This window comes from Heloderma suspectum, chromosome 6, assembly GCF_057233095.1.
Source record: "Heloderma suspectum isolate Gila_16-S chromosome 6, 16-S_ref, whole genome shotgun sequence".
NCBI lineage: Eukaryota > Metazoa > Chordata > Lepidosauria > Squamata > Helodermatidae > Heloderma > Heloderma suspectum.
In genome coordinates this window covers 116,045,022-116,066,849 of record NC_139463.1, presented here as the reverse complement: position 1 = coordinate 116,066,849, position 21,828 = coordinate 116,045,022, and the positions used below count along the sequence as shown (strand labels likewise).

Here is a 21,828-nt window from a genome sequence, read left to right as displayed (position 1 = left end):
TCCAAAGAACACCCCTGCTCTGTCATGTAAATGGGATGTCCTACTTTACAAACTGGGAAATGCACTAGTGAGTTTGCAAACAATAAACTCTTCACCACTGAGCCCAATTTAAAGTCTGGCCAAACTTACCTGCCTGGATTCTAAGATCATCTTCACAGGACCTCCTCTGAATGGCCCTGCCAAAGGAAGTGAGGCATGTGGCTACTAATGAAAGGGCCTTTTCGGTGGTGACACCCCAGATGTGGATTGCCTTCCCCAGAGAGGCCATTGTTGTAGCCTTTTTGGCAAAGCTCTTTTTATTCTCCCAGTTCTTTCAAAATGGTGTTCAGGGTTTGTAGGTCTGCTGTTGCTTTTACTTTGGTTTTATTCCCCTCTCTCTGTTCAGGATCGGGTAAGATGGATGTAGGATGGGTTCTGCGCCATCCAAAAAAAAAGCAGGGGGGAAGCAAGCCACTTGAAGCCCTGCTGTGTGTGTGTGTGTGTGTGTGTGTGTGTGTGTGTGTGTGTGTGAATGCTCCTGCTATAATTTTGTCAGTCTTTAAGGCAGGACTCCCTAACCTGGTGCTCTTTAGGTGTTGGAGTACTTCTCCCATCATCCCCAGCCAGCATTGCCAATGCCCATGATAGCTGGGAATGCTCTCCAGAGGCATTGGCTGCTTTAAAGGTAGTGTAAGACACTTATAGTGCAAGCCTATATATTGTGGGGCTGCAATCCTAAACACAATTATAGCGCAAGCTTATGTATGCAGCTGACTTGCTCTAAGGGACATGTGTATAGGATTGCAGGTTTACTCACATAGCTAGAGATGGGGAAAATGCAAACTCAAGAGTTCTAGCGTTCCAGTTTTATTCTGCTGGAATGTATGTTGTTTTCCAGTCAAAGTTATTTCCTTGTTTACAAGTATTCCTATGTGTTAAGCCTTCAAAATTCATAGTGCTAAATTCAACGTTATGCTAGCAGGGGTCCCCTGCTGCAATGTCTTCCTCCCTCCTCCCTCTCAGCAGCCCTCCATGCTACCTGAAAATCTACTCTGGAGGGTTTCCCAGCAGAATTAGACTATTGGATCTAACCCAGAAGCTGTAGCATACAGCATTTCTCTACTTGGTTCAATACCAAATTGATAATACACTTGGGGGTGGGGGTTGATTGCAGGGATGAAAATCTCAGTGGGTGGAAGGCTAGATCAAGCAGAGGGGTCATTTTAAAATTTAAAATTTTGATTTTTTTAAAAAAATAAGCTGTTACATATCCTGAGCCTCTAGCCTAGAACATGTAACTCAAATTAATGAAACCATTTAGGACAGTCATATCCCCATATGGGATTTTCTTCCACTCCAAGAAAGAAAGAAAAACACAGAGATGAATATTTCTAAAAGTCAATCTGCATTTATTATTGGCACTTTGGAAACTGCATTGATCCCAAGTGGTCCCACAATGAGATTAACACTAACTGACTCCTTGTTGCACAATGTCGACCTCCTGTGTTTGGTGGAGGCATTGCACTTCCATTCTTCCTCCGACATTCAGTAACATGTGGTGAAGGGGACCTTGTGGGGAGGAACCCAGGCTATATACAAGGACAACGGCACTGGAAGGTTGAATCCAGGGCCTGGGGATCATGATGTTTTAAGTGGTCTGTCTAGTCCAGCTTGTAATTAGTGGCACAGAGTAGCTTGTGAGTGGGTACAGAAGGTCACGCTGAAAAGGCAGAATCCATCAGGGAAAGAGAGGTCAAGGCTGGCCCTCAGGATAGCGCAAACACCACTCGCAGGCGTTCTGGAACATGCGGAGCCACGGGGAGACCTTCACCGACTGGCGCAAGGAAGTCGGCATCCAGGGCCACTGCCAAGGCAGGACACAGCGCTCCGGATGAGGCATCATTGCTAAATGGCGTCCGTCAGAAGAGCAAATGCCCGCAATGCCAAGCGGAGACCCGTTGGGATTCAGAGGGTACTCCTCCGTCGGCAGCCCCTGGTCGTCCACGTAGCGCAGGGGGACCAAGCGGGCAGAGCGTACCTGAGCCAGGACTTCGGCTGAGCGGAACCGCATCCGACCTGGTGGGGATGGAAGAAAGGAATGGGATGAGTGCAGGACCGTCAGCATTTATGCTACGGCCTCTCCCCACTGGCCAACCTAGTTTGCTCTCAGACCAATGAGAATGTGCAAGTTGGACCAAGGCAAGGGGACAACAAAACTTCAGTTACGGACAAGGCAGGTTCTTTAATGCTTTTTCTTGGTTCTTAAAAGACTGGGCGGGGGGCGGGGGGAGATTCTTAACCTTTTGGAATGAGAAGATTCCTCCAAACATGCACAAGCAAATTTGAGCACTGGCACAGGTGTATGTAATCACTGGAAGAGGTTTCTTTTCCATCATTCCCCTGCCCATCTCTCTCTCTCTCTCTCACACACGCACACGAACTCACACACACCATGCCTCTTCTTGATCAAGTATGTGCATGTTTCATTTTTTCTGTCTTACGTAGAAAGCTTTGGGGTCCTCCTGGAACCATCTTCATCACTTGAGGCTCAGGTGGCCTCAGTGGCACAGAGAGCCTTCTACCAACTTTGGTTGGTGGCCCAGCTATGCCCCTATATGGACAGGGATAACCTGGCTTCAGTTGTCTATGCTCTGGTAATCTCCAAGTTGGATTACTGCAATACACTCTATGTGGGGCTGACTTTGAAGACGGTTCAGAAGCTGCAGCTCGTGCAAAACGCAGTGGCCAGATGGATAACAGGGACCAGAACATATAAGACCGACTCTGGCCCGCTTGCACTGGCTACCTGTATGTTTCCGAGCCCAATTCAAGGTGCTGGATTTAACCTATAAAGCACAATACCTGACGGAGCGCCTCTCCCGACACGAACCTACCTGTACACTATGCTCAACATCTACGGCCCTCCTCTGGCTGCCTACACTGAGGGAAGCTCAGAAGACGGCGACAAGGGAGAGGGCCTTCTTGGTGGTGGCCTCCAAATTATGGAATGATCTCCCTGACGAGGCCCGCCTAGCGCCAACTTTGTTATCTTTTTGGTGCCAGGTTAAGACCTTTCTCTTCTCCCAGGCATTTGGCAGCATATGATAAGTTTTAATCGATCCTGGAATGTCTTATCGTTATGGTTGTTTGCTTTTGAGATTGTTTGAAGTTGTTTTAGATATATGTCTCTTTTGTGTATATTGTCTGTTCATGTGTTTTTTATGTAAATGGTTTTTAATCTCTGTATATTGCATTTTTAATCTTTTTTATCTTTGTAAACCGCCCAGAGAGCTTTAGCTACTGGGTGGTATAGAAAAGATAATAACAACAAAAACAACAACAAGGCTATGCTTGTCTACTTAGAAATAAGTCCCCTTGATTTCAGTGGGGCTTAGGTACAGGTAAGAGGGTACAGAATTGCAGACTTACTATATGTTATTTGAATCTCTTCAAGTAGTTTTATATATTCCATATGTGTATGTTTACCTGCTCCTAGGTTCGTAAACTAAGCTCAGAGGAAACATGGAAGCCTAGCTGGATGGGGGGGTGGGGGTGGCAGATGATGTAATTATTCTTGCTAATCAAAAGCTCCCAACGCTTCAACCCTCCACTACAACACTGTCCAATTTTGAAATCACAAAATCGATCAATAGAGATCATTTTTAATTCAACAGGATTAACTTGTATTCTATTTAACCCAAATAGAAGTTGCCATTTTAGACATGACTGTGTAATGCCTTAATTTTTTATATACCATTCAGAAACTGTAGGCATTTTATCCTTTTCCAGGATTTGCAGTAAAGCTAATCTAAACCAATTTACAACACACACACACACACACACACACACAGCATTACCTTCTCCGTGTGCCACCCAGATGCCCAGGGTGGAGCCAGCCATACCCCGCAGCATCATCGCTGGACTCTCCTCAATCCCCAGGCTCACAAAACGTGACTCAAAGCGCCCGGAACTGTTTGGACTCAGCAACACCCCAGGTTGGATAGTACCACCTAGGAAACAGCCAGATCAAGGGTTCACTGGACAGGTCATGTCCTGTAACTCGCCATTCGCTCTAACTCCAGAAGCACGCTCAAAAGTGCAAGGCAAGCGTGCCCTACCGTCATTGGGCTTACCTATGTCCCCGGAGTCTGGGCTCTCGGCCCCCACCCAACCTAGCAACGCCATCAGCTGACAGCCATTGCACACGCCCAGGCTGAAGGTGTCTTTACGCTGGTGGAATGCCTGGAACTGATCCCGTGCTCGGAGGTTAAAGGTCACCGAAGCCGCCCAGCCTGGAATGAAAACATGAAAAGGAGTTGTGTCAGAACACAAGAAGAGCTCTGTTGGCAGGGGCATTGCTCGGTGCTTAAAAGATTCAGGGCCCAGGACAACAGGACACAAATCTGAGTAAAATCTGCATACACTAGTGTGTGTACGCACACACACTCACACACAAATACAGAAATAATTACTAGGATTTATTTAAAATTTCACAGGAGCCAAAGCCAGCCAATTCATTTCTCATCCAAATTTACTCAAATACAATAAATTCTTCCATTAATTTGCACCCAGATCATCCCAACCCAATGGAAAAAATGAGAAGGGGAGAGTTAACCCTTCCCAGCTGCAAGCCCTTGAAAATTGCCTCCTTGATGGAAATTAAGCTGAGAGAAGATAACCTCTTCCTTTGGCACAAATGAACACCCAGTGCTCTATGGAATAGATCAAGGGCTCTGAGGAATAGATTCAGGGCCCATTGGGCCAGTCTTATCAACGCTCCTGCCTGCTAGATGAGACTCAAAGAGCCATCTGGTCCAGCCTTGTGCCCAAAGGCTTCTGGGTAGCACACAAACAGGGCATGATGCAGATATGCCGATAGGAATCCTGCTGTTTGCCTGCCAATGGGGCTGCCCCTGCTTTGCAAAGCTCATGGGGCAGCTTTTCCCCAACAGAGGCAAGCGGATGATCCCGGCCCTGCGAGGGGCGAGTCAAAGACACTGACCTTTGGCAGAGCCTAACACGTCTGCGTAGCTGAACCCTCCGACAAACACCAGGCCTCGGAAGGAGTCCAGCGACATCTCGCCCGAGCACAGGTCTTGCATGGTGAGGTCCCAGACCTGCAGCGAGGACCGAGAGAGGGGATCAGGGAGGAGACCTTTAAGGGAGAGAGTGGAGCAAACTGGTAGAGAGCTTTTAGGGGTAGGAGATGAAATCTCTTGCTGTAAGTCCCTCTTTATCCAATCTCTGACTCTCCCCCTCACTGTTCCCTATATCTACTTGGCAGCTGTGCAATGTGCCAATTGAAAAACATGCTGGAAGGAGCTAATGAATTCCCTAGCTGCTGTTGATGCCTCACTTCCATTTTTATATGGGAGGAAAGGAAGTCCAAAAGTGGCAACTCCTGATTCAGGAAGAGGAGCAAAGACAGGAAGCTCAACGTTTTCCCAAGTTACATCTTGGCCTCAGAGAATCGGCTGCAATGTTTTCACCGAATCTGTATTGTCCAACTTACCTGGAACCCAGCCATGAGGAATGCAGCCACCATTTCACGGTCCCCGTTACTCCCTTCTTCACGAAGGACGGCGACCCGAGGGGCAGGCACGGCTGAAGGTGGGGGAAAGGAGAGACACTGTTTCATATCATCCCTTCCTAATAAGGCTGCAGTGTCTGCTCTAACCAGTGAACTGATTAAAAGCTTTTTTAATTGATTACTCAACAAAAAGTGCCCTTGATTAATGGGCCAGCATATTTATTATTATAATGCCCTGTGCTGCCCAGTTTATTCATTATTACTTCTCTGATTTTATATGTTTTAACTGCGAATTGAGTTATTTTGTTCATTTTAAATGATTTCACTGAGAAAATTTAGTTTCTGTTTTTAAATGTTTTAACTGTAGACATTTTGTATTTTAAACTTTTATGTTGTAAATTGCTTCAGGGCACCTTTTTAGGAAGAGTCAAGCGATCCATAAATTGCTTAAATAAATAAATATTTGATTTTTAATACAAATACTTACAAGAGCCACACGCGACAGCCTCCATCTAAGAGGAAGCATTCTCTCTTTTCTGTCACATAAGATGCCTCTTCTAAGAGGTTTCCTGCTAGGACACACATGCATGCATAATCTAAAAACAAAGCATGCATGCTTCTAGCTTCAGAGCTGCTGTTTCTACCTATATGCAAGTGCAATCAATAAATTCACTAAAACTCATATGATGAATCAACCAGGATTGCTTTAACAGGACAACAGCTCTATTTTCCTCGTTCTCAGTTTGGAATCATCACTTTCTCCATGTGCCAGAGGAGTCCCCACTTCCCATCCCTTTTCCCCGACACTGGCCCTTCTCGTACCGATTTCCTGTAGCAGAGGAAGTTCCTCCTGGGGGTTAAAGGTCAGGATGAAGCTGGGTTCCATGCGCTTGGCCAGCCCTGTCTCTTCCTGGGCCACACACTCCGGGTTGGCTTGCAGCCTCTCCAGCTGGAAGCTGGTGGCTTCCCACCAGCCTCGCAAGGTGGCCACTTTCTCTGCCAGCATTTCCTGGCCGTTCACGGTGACCCGGACCTGCGAAGAGACAATGAAAGCTAGAAGAAGGACACTGGCAGCGGGATGGGGGGGGGAGGGGAAGGGAAGGGAAGGGAGTTGCCACAGGAAATGTGGGAAGTAGATGGACCGGTGACCAGAAGATCCAAAGCAGAGATGGGGGAGCGGGATGGGGGGGGGAGGGGAAGGGAAGGGAGTTGCCACAGGAAATGTGGGAAGTAGATGGACCGGTGACCAGAAGATCCAAAGCAGAGATGGGGGAGCAACATGGAAAGGTGGATCAGGGATAATGGCAGCCCTGGGGCTTAGCTCAGTGGGCCTTCCTGGATGGTAGCCAAGGTACCCTCCTCCGACAGCACTCACTTCTGGTCCTCCCCATCTCTGCCAATTATCTTTGCTTCTTCACCATCCCTTGTACATATTTTCTTTTCCTTGGTGGTTGCCTCTGCACTCACCATGGCACTGGGGCCTCGAGGGCCTGAATAGCCAACAGGCACGCACCGCACCCCGGCTTTTCGGTACCGTCGGCAGACATCAGCCACCACCGCGTAGGGCACCTCCAGCACCAGCCCGAGCTCCTCGGCGAAAAGCACATCCAGCGCTAGAGTGGAGAGGAAGAACAGCGATGGGCTGGGCTGCAGGGGAGGATGTGAGCAGAAGACCGGGAACAAGGCAGAGCATAAACAGATCTCTCTCTCTCTGGTATCCTCAGATCCAGGCCAAGGAACCCTTCCTCTTCTAATATCCTATGTGCCCTTCTTCTTCTTCTGACCAGCTGCTCAGAGCTTCTGCCAAACTGCTAGCCGCTTGGAGCTTCCGCCATGCTTCACCCTCAGCCACTGCTTTATTTATTTGCTTGTTTGACTGTTCAATTTATATCTTCCCTTTCCTGCCAAAAATGGTGCTCAAGGCGGCTAACAAGAAAATCCAGATTAAAAAGCAAAATCTTCATTAAAACCTAACATTAAAAACCATCATTAAAAACACAACGAAAAAAGGAATAAAGAGAACCAGCCAGTTAAACCCCCCTTCAGCAACAGACCAGCTTACGTGCCAAAGGCCTACCCGAATAAAAATGTCTTTGCCTGTTGGCGGAAGGAGAGCAGAGAGAGGGCCAACGTGGCATCCCTTGGCAGGGAGTTCCAGAGTCTGGGAGCAGCCACCGAGAAGGTCCTTTCTTGCTTGCCCACCAAACATGCATCTGATGGCGGTGGGACTGAGAGAAGGGCCTCCCCCAAAGATCTTTAAACCTGGGCTGACTCACATAGGAGATGGAGATCTTTCAGGCAGCCTGGACCCAAGCTGTTCCCCAACCCACCCACGTGCCGGCCACATATTACTTTTCGCAAGTGCTGCCCTTCTGTGCTCTCTCTCTCTCTCTCCTGTACCTAAAACATGCAAAGCCCCTTTTTCCAAGCAGCCACTTTCAAACTGTAATGGAACCGCCCATGCACCCCTCAAGTTAATACATCGCCACACTTTTTCTCCCCAACTCACTGACCGTTGACTCCAGGGGCGCCCAGCTCAATGTGAGCGCCACAATTCCCAGCAAAGGCCATCTCAAGCATGCAAGTCAGGAGACCCCCATCGCTCACATCGTGCCCGGAAGAAATCATTGAATCTGTGGGAGGAGAGAGAGAAAGAGAGAGAGAGAGAGGAAAGATTGGTCTGTGTGGGACAAGGAGGCATTGTGAACATGCTGAGAGCTCTGTTCCATGGTTCCATGAAAAGGCAGAGTTTGTTACTGGAGCAGCAGCATTCGCCATCCTTAGCACCACATCTTATTGTTTTAAAAAAATAAGAAAGTTTCTAGTCCTTATGGATAAGAAGGATTGAAGACGGGTCAGCAGTGCCAGGCAAGGTCACAGCAGGACTTCCAACAGTCAAAGCGACTGGCTTCAGTACCCTACGTATCTCCTTCCTTCTTCCCTATGGCTCATGGGAGCAGAATTGCATAATAAGCATAGAGATGCAAAGGTCTTCAGTTTATCCAGCTCAGAGAGAGTTCACTTTTACTGGGCACAAAGTTTAGATGACCTTATGGCAGAACGCTGCCCTCACGGTCATAAGCAGCAGATCCCAATGACCAAATTCCATTTTGGAGAAGCTTTCGGAGAAGATTTTGGAGAAGCTGCATTCCAGTGGTGGGTGAGGCCAAATGCAAAAGGGGTGGGGCCAAAAATAGCAAAGCTTAAAGCTCTAACTGCCAGCAACTCAGCCTTAGGAGAGGCATTTCAACCATTTAGAATGGGGAAAGAAACTGCAAAGCCCAGGAATCCACCTAAATGGATTCAGCACCATGGATTCAACCTAAATGGATTCCATCAGCAGTCAGAGGAAAAGCATAAGCCCATCTAGTTCCCTATCTCTGCATTACAGAATAAAAAAGGACCTGTTTGTAAATTACATTTCCTTCTCTCTTTCTGCCCGAGCATAACAATATTCTCCATCTTTAACACGAAGTCAGGCACAAGAACTAATTCCATAGGGAAACGTCTCAAGGTCCCTGTGATCACGTGCAGAGTGCCTTTCCCCAACTGGCAAATAGTTTAAGAATAGCTGGTTCTTAAACTGGCATGAGGGACTGAGAACGGCAGGGCAAGCTGGGAGGCAGGGCAAGCCAGGGAGAGTTCTTGTCTGTCCTCGCACAACTTGTGCTTACCTTGTAGCAGGCCCTGGGTGACTTGGAAGCAGGAAACGAGGGTACTGGGGTTATCCAGGTCTGGCGAAACATCCCCCAACTGAGAGAAGCACTGGGCCAGTGCACTGCCGCCAAGGCGATGCCGGTCGGGACTGATTGCCACATGAAGCAGGGCCCCTACAGAATGCCAGAACAAGAAGAAATTGGTGAGGAGGACAAAATGTCTGTCTCTTTTCCTCTCCCCCATCCTCCTCCCCCCGACACACACGCACAGTACAGAAAAATATATGTTCCTTGATGCTACAACTAAGCACAGTTAAAATGACCACAATTGTATTTTTTGGTCAAACCCATAGGAGGTCAGTGGTTGTCACTAGGATCAAACCTTGACGAAGTTTACTTATTCACTATCATTAATGGTGAAGAAAGGAAGGAAGGAGCTTTTTAAAAAGGAAGAAAAAAAGGAAGGAAGACAGACAGACCCAACTATCTATTCAACTATCTCAGTGAAACCAAGACACGCAGAGATTCTATAACTCAAGTTTGCAAATAAGTCCATCAAAGTTACTAGCCCACAACATTAAGCTACCTGATGGCGAGAGAGAGACAGACAGACAGACAGACTTCTTCCCAAGCTACAGAAGCTGGTCTGCCTGGAAATGATTCTCAATTGTTACAGGTGGCCAGACAAACAGATATTAGCAAACCTTCTATAAGTCATTCCCATAAGTGTTCAACTAATATTAACTGCACCAGCTCACGTTAACTTATAATCAGGACACGTCATAGCTGTTCAGTTTATTTGGCATTTTTCGTCCCACAAGACGTTGGCTCTTGACCTTACCTTTCCCATCTGGACACTTGAGGTCAGGGGTGACTGTGGCGGTGATATCTGGACAGACGGCGTATGCTGAGATGACGAGCGTCCCTGTGGGAAGGGAGCAGAAAGTGAGGGAGGGACAGAAATGTGGGGCAGGGGGAAGGGTGAGAGATGCAGAGTTAAACCGCATTTACCAAGAGCTAGGAGACTTCCTCAAGCACCTGCAGTCAAGCTATAAGGTGTCTGGGGGGCATCTGAATGGGTTGCTAGGTAATGGCAACATGCTTCTTCCCTCTCCCCTTCCCAGGGGACTGAAAGTCAAGCATCCACAGCAGATGCTCTGTGGCAGCTTGATGAGATGCAACAGCAGGGAGAAGTTACCGGTCACCTCTTACTCCAGTGCTTTGAACAAAACATCCCATGCGTTCAAGGAATGGGGCACTCTAGTTCCCTGGAGACTCGCCAAAGCTAGAGCCTGCCCTTGTTTTTCTCCCCCTCAAAACTGCTTTTAAAGTCTTTAAGGCTCTGAGGTTTTCGTGTGTGTATATTTATATATGTAAATTGAAAGAGAGAGAGAGAGAGAAGGAGAGAAGGGTGGTGTAAAGTGACACAACATACATATATATATACACACACACACACATATATATACATACATATACATACACACACACACATACATACACACACACACACACATATGTGTATCTATCTATATCTATCTATCTATACACACACATGTGTGTGATATATACAGATATAGATAATACATTATATAGTGAGATAGACAGACATAGACATAAAGATAGAGATAGACAGAGACATAGAGATAGACATAGACGTAGATAATACTACATACACACACCTGTGTGTATGTAGTGTGTGTGTGTGTGTATTTACCACATTCCCCTCAGAATAAGCCTTTGCCCTTGGAAAAACAACTCCACCTCCTCGTAGTTTGAGGAGAGTAATTTTAGAGCAGGCCCCCAGCGCATGGTCCCCCATTCCTCACCGGGTGCTTTAACGGTTTCCATGCCAACACGGGCCGCCATGCTGAGGGAATCCTTGCCTCCGTCCACAGCCACGCCCAGCTCGCCCATCACGGAGCACATGGCCCTGCAGGCCTCAGCCAGGGCCGCCCCCTCGCCTGGCAGCTTGGCCGCCCACATCCAGTTCCCGCTGCACTTCACATCCTGCATACACACATACATTTGCCGGCGGAGCCCAGGCGACAAATAGAAAGGCACAGGTTACATATACGTCTGATTTTGTCCTCTAACTTTGGCACACAGATTAAACATGAGCCACATTAAGGAAAGGATATGAGAATTGGCGGCCTCCGCAGAATGTTCTGGGGGTCACAGGAGGGATGTAGCATTTGTAAGAGAGGTGGAAGACTGCACAGCTGAAGGAAATGAGGGTTTTAACCAGGAGGTTAAACAATAATCATCAGCAGCAACTTTTTCTATTAAGTCCCTAACATTACAGAATTCCCTCTCTAGGAAGAGCCAATGAGGTATCCACTCGGAAGCCATTTAGATGGCAAGACAAGCCATATTTATTATCTGTGAGTTTCCATCTTACTTGCATGATTGTGTATTATGGCAATTTAATGGATATTGATATATTTCTGCAGTGGTTTTCCACACACCCCACATTCCCATTATGCTATTGTTATGCAACTGCAAATGTCTTTGTTGTTGTTGTTCAGTCGTTGTGTCCAACTCTTCGTGACCCTATGGACCATAGCACGCCAGGCCTTCCTGTCCTGCGCTCTCTCCCGGAGTGTCCTCAAGTTCATATTCATTGCATCGGTGATGCTATCTAGCCACCTCATCCTCTGCCATCCCCTTCTCCTTTTGCCTTCAATCTTTCCCAGCATCAGGGTCTTTTCCAGGGAGTTTTCTCTTCGCATTAGGTGGCCAAAATATTTGAGCTTCAGCTTCAGTATCTGTCCTTCCAATGCACAGTCAGGGTTGATTTCCTTTAGGATGGACTGATTTGACCTCCTTGCGTCCAGGGGACTCGTAAGAGTCTTCTCCAGCATCACAGTTCGAAAGCATCAATTCTTCGGCGCTCAGCCTTCCTTATAGTCCAGCTCTCACAGCCATACGTTGCTACTGGGAAAACCATAGCTTTGATTATGCAGACCTTTGTCGGTAAGGTGATGTCTCTGCTTCTTACTATGCTGTCTAGGTTTACCATAGCTTTCCTCCCAAGGAGCAAGCAGCAAATGTCTTTATATGATAATAATTACAATGATCATGACAGTTATTATACTACACAAATTAGTAGTAGCAGTCGTCGTCATAGCGCAGGGGTGGGGAACCTCTTTCGGTCCCAGGGCCAAATTCAGTTTTGGAGAAGCTCATGGGGGTGGGCATTCCAGTGGTAGGCAGGGCCAAAGACCAAAGTGGTAGGGCCAAAAATGCAAAAAAAAAAATGCCAGCATAGTGTAGCTTAGCACTCTCACTGCCAGTAACTAAGCCCTAGGAGAGCCCTTTCTTAGAACAGGGTTGGCTGGGGAATGCTGGGAGTGGTAGGACTTCTTCCTGCCTAAAAAGGAAGCCAGCGAGAGTCGGTGTGGTGTAGTGGCGAGAATATTGGACTGGCACTCGGGGAATGCGGGTTTTAATCCCCACTTGGCCATGAAGCTCACTGGGTGACTTTGGGCCAGTCACCAGTTCTGGGCCTAACCATCCTCGCAGAGTTGTTATGAGGACAAAATGGAGAGGAGGAGGAGCATGTAAGCCGCCTTGTGTTCCTTTCAAGAGGGAAAAATGGCGGGCCATAAATGGAGTAAATGAATAAACATGCCTAGGATTGCACCCTTAGAAGGTCTTCCAAGAGCATCTATCTCTAAGACTTATCCACCGCACAGGAAGATTGCAATGATAAAATGGGGAGCAGGGGTATAAAATAAATAAATAAATGGCAAAACTGTGTATATATGGAGGTTGAGGTTGGCTCACCTTAAGGTCAGTGACACGAGCAAAAACCAGATTGGTGAGGGCCTCACCCACAGCCAATCGGGCACCGGCTGCGGGGTCAATGAGCCCTTTGATTGGCTGCTCCCCGAGGGCTGTGGCTCCTCCCACTGTCTCAAACGGGGAGAGAGCCACCACAGCAACATCCGCCAGCGGGGTGTGGAGAGGGCCCACACACTGCTGCTGCGCCACCAGCCCCGTCACCGAACGATCCACCTACGCCAGCGGAAAAGGAACAAAGGGAGAGGTGAAAAACAGACCAGGGGAAAAGCCGAGGTACAAACCTTCCATCCACTGAAAAATAAAATGGCGTCAAAAGAGCCCGAAGAGCCAAGCCCCATCTGGAAAGCGTACCTTATTGGTCAGGTAACGTTTACTCGCCACAGCTGGGAGCCTCAGGACGCGCTGGAGGGCGTCCACCACACTAAGGTCACAAGGAAGATCCAGAGGTCGGAGGACTCGATTGACACAATTCAACATAAATTCCTTGATGGCGGGAAGGAACAACAACAAACACACAATATTATGAATAGCCAGGCCACAGCATTCTACAGAGAGCCAAGAGAGCCAGCCGCAAGATGGCTTCCTTTGATGCTGCTTCCCAACAGGCAGGACAGTGGGAAATAGACATAGGGAGCGAAAGGAGAATCCAACCCCCCCCCCCCAAAAAAAAAAAAAAAAGATACTGAAATGAACGTTAGGGGAAGGGCTGGAACTCAGTGGCAGAGCAAATGTTTTGTTAGCAGAAGGTTCCAAGTTCGATTTTTAGCATTTCTAGTTAAAGGATCAAGTAGTGGGTGATGGGAAAAGACATTTCGCTGCCTGGAGAGCTGCTGCCAGTCAAGAGGAGACCATACCATGAGGGATGGACCAACAGTCGGACTCAGCCTAAAGCAGCTTTTACCTTTATGTAATATTGGCTGGAAGAAGTCACAGCTATTGCAGTACTCAACAGAGCACTATAAGAGCTGGGGCTATGGAGAATTAGCAAAAAAAAACCCTGAAAGAAAATGTAGTTATTTTATTATGGTCGTAATGATGATTTATTTATTTATCTTATTTAACAATATTTATGAATCGCTTACAATGAGAGACATGTCTAAACGACATACAAAAATACAGTATAGGATCATGATTAAATACCGTATATTGTGACTATATACAGAAGACTAGATAATCATACCAATACCTGTTGGAAAAAGTATGTTTTCAATAGTGTTGGAGCCTGTCTAATTTGTAGTGGTAGGGAGTTTTTAATTAATATTTTAAAGAACTATTAATATAATTGTACCAAATGGAGGGGGCCTTCCATTTTGGGGGGTCTCTGCAGAAGGGGGCCTCTTTCATTGACCCAAAGAGTTAGAAGAGATTATCTACTGGGTCACCAAGCCCAACTCCTTTGCCCTTATGCAAAGCATCCTACACCTTAAATGTCCCCCAGCAAATGTTTGCCAAGCCTTTTCTTTCGGGGGAGTGGAGGGAGACACCCACACGGAACCCTACCTTGCGTGGCATCTTGCCTAGAACCCATTCCAGCTTCAAGTTCACGGGGGTGGTTCTTCCTCCCACCTGCCCCTTCTCCAGCTCCATGTCAGTCGCTGGAACCTTCGTGTCGTCAACTAGCGTGATCTGTCAAGGATCGGCCCACAGGGAGGAGTCACTGTTAGAGGCCACCTCCTTCCAAAACTTTCCACAATCCATTCCTTTCCACTTTGCCTCTACTCTCGCACACCCGACTTGGATTTTGGCTCTCACTCATCACACTTCCCCAGTGCCCAGAGCTGAGCCACTTCTGTACCGCATCATAAGCACAAAGTCAACCATCTCGAGTGAAAGTTGTAACTCCTCTATATAGATATCTAGACACACACAGAGCTAGTCTGCAGCTTACATGTTCAGTGTTCTAAGAATTTTAAGGACTTCCCCCGCAACTAAAACCACAGAGGCATCTCGAGAGAGAGAAGCAACATTACTGGTAAAATAAAAAGGTGTTTAGATAGATATAGATATATATGGCGTACATAACATTCTATACACTAAAAGTCTCTTCATAGATGCCTCTATCAAATGTGTGATTTCCTGAGGGGCAAGTGACTAAACTGGTGGAAAAAATTTTCCTGGGAAATCAAAACAGCATCCATAAATTCCCCACTAGGCTTCCCCTCTAGGCGTTGCAGAGTCATGTTCCTTCAGATCGGGACCTGAACACTGTGTGTGTAATCTGCAAATTAGTTTCATGCAGTACTGAAAACTCTCCAATATCAATACTGGCAAAAATTCATTTTTTGAAAAAACCCATCTGCTTGTCATTTCAAAAGTATTATCTCAAATCCTATTTCACTCAAGTAAAAAATCTACCAGAGTAAAGTTATGTGAAAATTCACTAAAAAAAAATCCATGGTGGGATATAGTTTCATCTCCTTCAAAAATTAAAACATTTTGGAGGTTTGGGATTTTTCCCACCAATACTTGTACATAAATTGTGTAATGTAAAGTGTTGTCTTCCTAGCTTTTCTAGAAGATGTTTGACACTTAAATATACCATCTCCTTCCTCTAAGGCTATAAGAAAGAATAATACACACACACAGTTAATCTCCCTGGCCTTGAAGTATTGGCTTTTTCTCCAGGATGAGATAGTAGTTGTATCTGGACGTAACAATAAACCAGTTTCCTGCTCTGACACAGCTGCAAGGAGATCAGAAGTTCTGGCTTCTGATAAACCACTCTTTGTCTTTACATCCCAACCTGGACCAACTAATTAATTTAACTCCAGTTCAGTGAAACAAGCCAACTTCAAATCCCTGGGTTATGAAGCTGGCTTGTTTCAATAAACCATAGTTAAGATACATCTAAACCCTAAACTGTGATGTAACACTAAACTGTGGTTAATAAAAAAAAATGGAAGCAAAAGCTTCTAAACTTTTCCTCGCAGCTGTGCCAGAAAAGGGGAGGAGATGGGGAGTGTCCAAGCCCAAGTTTTTGCTGTGGTTTGTGCCCATAACAAAAAAAACGGTTTATCATTACTTCTGAACAAAGCCGGTCTTTTTCTAGACAGTCCTGCCCAATCAAGACAGTTTGCAACCTTGCCTTCACCTCTTCATTTCTTGCACCATTTCTTGCCTTCCTGACCTAGTCACTTGCTCCCCAAACCCCATTTATTAATGCCCCCCTTTCCCGTCATACCCGTCCATCGCCTGTAATCCTGCCTACGAAGTCAACGGGGCACCTCTCACGACGGGCCAGGCGCCGCAGGAAATCAGCATGGCGGGGGCGTAGCAAAAGGGCATTCGATTCTTGGTACTCCGCCCCCCAGATCTCCAGAATGCTTAGAGTGGGATCTCCTAGCTGGGAAAGAAAGGAGAAAGAAAAAAGGGAGAGCTCCAGAGAATTAACAGAGGGATGGAAATTGTGGTGTGCGACACAAAGCAGTTGCCCCCAAACCATGGAATGCGCTCCCTCAAGAACCATGATTGCTCCCTGCTGTCTTGGCCCTTAGAAAGGGTGTAAAAGCACATTTTTTTAACTTAGGGCACAATCCTATGCAGATTTAGACAGAGTTGTAGGCCTTTTTTAAGTCTAAATCTGCATAGTATTGCACCCTTAGCCTTTTAAATTATGTAGTTGTTTTAATGCTTTAATGTTTTAATGCTTTAATGTTCTTTTTTATTGTGTTAAGGTTGAAATGCCTCCCCTAAGGCTTAGTTACTGACAGTAAGAGCTTAAAGGTAAAATTGGTTTTGACCTTTAAAACCCTAGATGGTTCCAACTGAAGGAGCGCCTCCAGCAACACCAGACAGGCCGCTCAACAAGATCAGCCTTGGATGGCCTTCTCTCTGTCCCATCAGCCAGGACAGCTAGGCTGGTGAGGATGAGGGAGAGGGCCTTCTCTGTGGTGGCTCCCACTCTGTGGAACTCCCTCCCTAGGGAACTCCGCCATGCCCCCTCTTTAATGAGCTTCCACCACGCATTGAAAACTTGGTTGTTCAGGCAAGCATTTGGGGTGGGTTAGGATATTTTTAGAAATATGATGTTTTAATGTTTAATTTTACTGTTTTAGACTGTTTGTACTGCTGTACATCGCCCAGAGTGGCCGGGTGACTGGCCAGATGGGCTACTGAGAAATTTAATAAATAAATAAAACAAAACAAAACAAAATAAAATAAAATATGCTGGCATTTTGGCCCCGCCCCTTTCGCCTTTGGCCATGCCCACCACTGGAATCCAGCCTTGGAAAGCATCTCCAAAATTGATTCAGCCCTGGGCTGAAAGAGGTTCCCCAGCCCATGTTAAGGCTTTATTTTTATTAATTGTTAGCACCCCCTTGATGGCTTTTTATCAAATAGGCCGGTATATAAGTGTCAGTAATAAAGAGCACTTTGTTCATTACACACTAACAGCAGGCTGGAGGGGTAAATCTGCCAAGCTTGCTATTTTCCATCTAAACTTTAGCTTGATTTTACAATTTCTTGCTGTATGTTTTTGTTTAAATCTAATGCTCCCTGCTCTGGGCTTTCGGGAAGAAGTCAGAGTTCACCATTTACAGGGAGATCTTCATGGGACACAGACCTGGAAGCGGCTTGCGTAGATAGCAGCCCCGGCTGGCTCACTCAGCTCCTTCAACACATTCCCTAAACAGGGAGGAAGAGTCATTTGGGAGCCCCACATACACACACATACACCCCACATCCTTGGAGGAAGCAGCTACTCTACTCCTCCCAAAAGTCTATGATCAAGAAAAGCACCCGTCATTTGCCCCGCCGCTCTCACTGAGCTCAACACATCCCTCCATTATCCATTCAAGCAGACATGACTTTCTGCCACTTTGCCCTTGAAGATGGAAGCGAAGGGAGGCCCAGTGATGTAGTGGAGTCGGGGCTCACAGGGACGCAGCACCGACACTTTTTATTGGCAGCAACAATTATGTCATGTGCCACCACCGCCGCCCCCCCCAGAATTCTATGTTCCCTCGGAGCTTAGCTGCAATTGTCACAGTAGCTGGGGGGAAATAAACTTTCCTAATAACAATATATTGTTCTCTGCTGGAATGCAAAGTATTTGGGGGTATGTGCTCTTGAAATTAGGCTTTACAAAAAACCCGCTCCAGGTGGAGATGAAAACTGCTATAAGTGGTTTGTTGATATGGATTCACTCAGTTGCCTAAATCTCCCTGGCAAATCTTCAGCTGTGGTCGTGGACACTGACACGACGAGCACCTGCTTTTCAAAATTCACCAACTACCCCCAGGGACCAAGCCTGGCACCGGGGGTCGACATGGGCAGGCAGCTGCCAAGGGCCCAGAAGCTCAAAAGGACCCAGCCCTGCCCACGCCGCAGCTTCCATTCCTCCTCCTTGCCCAGCTGGTCCTGCTGGCAAAAGGAATTGCAGCGGCAGCTGGCCAGAGAAGCCCATAGGGTCTATACTACTCCATTTCAAAATAAAACTTTTCTTACCTTACATTTTGAGTAGCAGCAATCTGAACCAATCAGTCACTGCCTGTGTGTGTGTGGGGGGGGGGATGGCCAATGAGGGCATAAGAGTAGTGGTTGTCCCTCCTCATGACTACCCCATGCTCTTCACCCTGACAGCCTTCCTTTGCCATTACATCCACACACTACACTACATGGCCTAATCAAACCGCTCAGAACAACCAAGGGAGAACATCAATTTTTCTTGTCGCTGTACCCCAAAGGCTTCTCCCAGCCCCTCACCATTGCCTCCAGCCCCCTGATCATGCAAGCTGCAGATGGGATTGTTGTCTCCACTCTCCACACAGCCTCGCAACACCCGATTCATCTTTTGCTCCATCTCGGCGTCGCCACGCTGCACCGCCCCAAAATCCAGCTCGCTGGCGTTGTCACCTTGTACCTGCACATACAGGAAATATCTGCAGGTGTGAAGAGCTTCACAGTGAAAAGCCCATAGCTTTGTCAGTGACAGGCAGTCACCAATCTGGGACAAGATTGGGAACAGTACAATAAAGCAGGGTAACCTTTGCTTCCTGCCAGTGCTTCCAAAGATATCCCAAGAACCTTCACCGCACGATTTTGAAAGCGATAACACATTCACCTCCAAAGTTGAGGATCAAAGGAGAACACATCTCCCAGCTTACCTGGATGGAGGAAGCTGCTCCTCCTCCAACACCAATTCGATAGACAGGGCCTCCAACTTTCACTACATCCATACCTAGAGATGGAAATCAGAAATGAAGTTGCAATCGTACAATGAAAAAAATCGGGTATCAGGTATAGAATTCTGAGAATCTAACCTTTCATTAAAAAAAAAAAACCAACCCAAGTCTCTAGTCCTCATGGTTGTTTGGAAGTGCAAGGGCAATTTCTGGAGAAATCTCATGAACTAAGACATGAGAAGGGAAATTTCTGACGAAGCAGGTGCTTCAGCGCCTCTTTTTCCTCCACATGATCAGCAACAGTAGCAGAATAAATCTTGCGAACTAAGCAAATCTATTCAGGCTGTGGCTGATAAAAGCTCTGTCGAACAATCATATCCATTTGTTCATTCGTTGAGTAACCATTTGTATCAGCAAAAACATTACTTCTAAAGCCATAAAAATGCTTCCTAAATCAAGAACACCCTTTTAGACCATCCAAAGGTTTTTAATCAATTCATCTAACTGAATAATCGATCTAACATTGCTCCCCCTGCTAAAACACAAGACACATAATAGTGTACATCATCACAGGTGCTTATAGGCAAAGAGACACACATGAACACCATCAATAAAAATACACAGAATTTACATGAATCAGAGAATTCAGCAACAACAACAAAACCCACTTTGATTTCAAGTGAAGATTATATGCAACCCTCCAAGGTTTTAAGTTTTTTAGCTTTGCTGTTTTAAATCTGTATTTTAAATCTCTGCATTGCTGCTAGGTTTTATTCTGGTTTTATTGTTATGTATATTGTGGTTTTAATGCTTTTATATTTTATATTGTTTTACGGTGTCCTTCTTTGGTTTTAATTTTTGTGAACCGCCCAGAGAGCTTTGGCGATTGGGTGGTATAGAAATGAAATGAAAATAAATAAACAAATAAATAAATTTGGGTGCTGGGGTCTTAATTCTTCATACCTGTTACTTTTATTTAATGTTTTTAGATCTATCTGGTTTAAAACATCATTACTCACCCTAGGCCTTTAGAATACGGTAGGCTAAAATCAGTAACAATTACCAGTCTGTGGGAGCTCCTTGCGTACATGTGCATCTTCCATGGCCCCGATGCCACCGCTGAACATGATGGGCTTGATCCACTCGTGCCGCTCACCATCCGCCAGGCGCAGCCCAAAGGACCGTGCAAAGCCTGCGCCAAGAAATATGGGTGGTTGGCTCTAACAATTCTCTTCCACATTTCTGTTTCCGTCGGCCACACACACACACACACACACCCACACACCCCTCCAGTTTCTCCCTCCCTTTGGCCTCTCTCTTGCCCCAGCTATTGTTAGGGCATGTCCCGTTTTCAAAGAGAAAACAACCACCACACACAAATGACAGACTGAATCATGGAACCAAAGATCTATAAAGCAGAAGAACGCTCACCCGCCAGCACAGGTTCCCCAAATTTGTTGCCATAGTCTGAAGCACCATCACTGGCTCCGATGGCCACCTCCACAGGCCGGGCAAAGTTTCCAGGATATGGAAAGGTTGGATCCTCCCACGGTAATGAGTAACCTGCAGCCAAGCATGGGGAACACACGGGATATAATTCTTTAAGTACTTGAAAGTTTGTCACAGAGAGGAATTCTTCTCCATCATCCCAGAGTGCAGGACACGGAATAATGGGCTCAAGTTACAGGAAGCCAGATTCTGGCTGAACATCAGGAGAAATGTCCTGACTGTTAGAGCAATACGACAATGGAACCAATCATCTAGGGAGGTGGTGGGCTCTCCCATACTGGAGGCATTCAAGATGAGGCTGGACAGCCCTCTGTCAGGGATGCTCGGACTTGGATTCCTACATGGAGCAGGGGGTTGGACTCGATGGTATTACAGGCCCCTTCCAACCCTACTATTCTATAATTCTATGATTCCATAGCCATGCAGCTTCCAAAGCTTCCTCTTTGTGTGTACCTTGCTATCCTGGACTAGGGGCATGAACACATAATTAATGGGGCTTCTAAGGAGTCTCAAGAGACTGTGAAATGACATTGCCTTCTGTGTGTGTGTGTGTTTATCCATGACATTTAATTTTATTTTGAAATAAAGTATTAAAAATAAAGACAACAATAAAGAAGATACACATTAATATCACAAGATCAGTAAAGAAATAAAGAAAGTCACTAATTATCATTCTTAAGCTATTACCCATATGTGTGTGGAACAGGTAGAGCAAAACTCAGTAGAAGCTCACTGTCTGATGAAAGAATGAAAATACAAGTTCTGTAGCATGCTCTGTAGTGGCACCCACCCCCTGGAAAACCCTCCTTCATGCAGTTTGGGAGGCTGAAAATGTGACATCTTTTGAACGCTTCCTGAAAACACACCTTTTCACCAAGACTTTCCCTGGGCTATAACTGCTGCTTGGTTTTACGTGGTACTTTTAAAAGATTTATATTGTGTTTTGTCACATAGTATTTTATGGTTTTAACTGTTGTGAACTGCCCAGAGAGCCTTGGTTATTGGGCAGTATAGAAATGTAATTAATTAAGTAATAAACAAATGTGTGTGTGTTCTACAAGTCTGAGGATTTCAGATGTGGGTCAGAATATGGCATCTTGAGAAATCTCAGCTTTCAGTTAAAGCCAAAAAAAAAGTTTTTAGCCCTTAGGGGTAAGGAGACAGGCTTGAAAATGTGCAGGCAGGTGCTACAAGTACAGATGTCAGAGAAATCTGAAACGGA

General features: G+C 46.2%; 1 protein-coding gene across 1 annotated transcript in view; it reads right to left on the bottom strand.

The window, feature by feature from the left end:
- Positions 1-1,362: 1,362 nt before the first annotated feature.
- Positions 1,363-21,828, bottom strand: part of PFAS (phosphoribosylformylglycinamidine synthase) — a 31,986-nt gene continuing 11,520 nt past the window's right edge. The window contains exons 10-29 of the mRNA XM_084806232.1: positions 20,529-20,660; positions 20,161-20,289; positions 19,080-19,153; positions 18,679-18,835; positions 17,537-17,598; positions 16,154-16,315; positions 14,473-14,598; positions 13,324-13,455; positions 12,955-13,185; positions 10,995-11,175; positions 10,007-10,090; positions 9,184-9,339; positions 8,023-8,142; positions 6,977-7,122; positions 6,332-6,542; positions 5,492-5,583; positions 4,982-5,096; positions 4,113-4,271; positions 3,837-3,989; positions 1,363-2,055 (exon numbers count right to left, since the gene is read on the bottom strand). Of these exons, the coding sequence (XP_084662358.1) occupies positions 1,733-2,055; positions 3,837-3,989; positions 4,113-4,271; positions 4,982-5,096; positions 5,492-5,583; positions 6,332-6,542; positions 6,977-7,122; positions 8,023-8,142; positions 9,184-9,339; positions 10,007-10,090; positions 10,995-11,175; positions 12,955-13,185; positions 13,324-13,455; positions 14,473-14,598; positions 16,154-16,315; positions 17,537-17,598; positions 18,679-18,835; positions 19,080-19,153; positions 20,161-20,289; positions 20,529-20,660 (2,945 nt within the window). The 3' untranslated portion in view covers positions 1,363-1,732. The remainder of the gene's footprint in view (positions 2,056-3,836; positions 3,990-4,112; positions 4,272-4,981; positions 5,097-5,491; positions 5,584-6,331; positions 6,543-6,976; positions 7,123-8,022; positions 8,143-9,183; positions 9,340-10,006; positions 10,091-10,994; positions 11,176-12,954; positions 13,186-13,323; positions 13,456-14,472; positions 14,599-16,153; positions 16,316-17,536; positions 17,599-18,678; positions 18,836-19,079; positions 19,154-20,160; positions 20,290-20,528; positions 20,661-21,828) is intronic.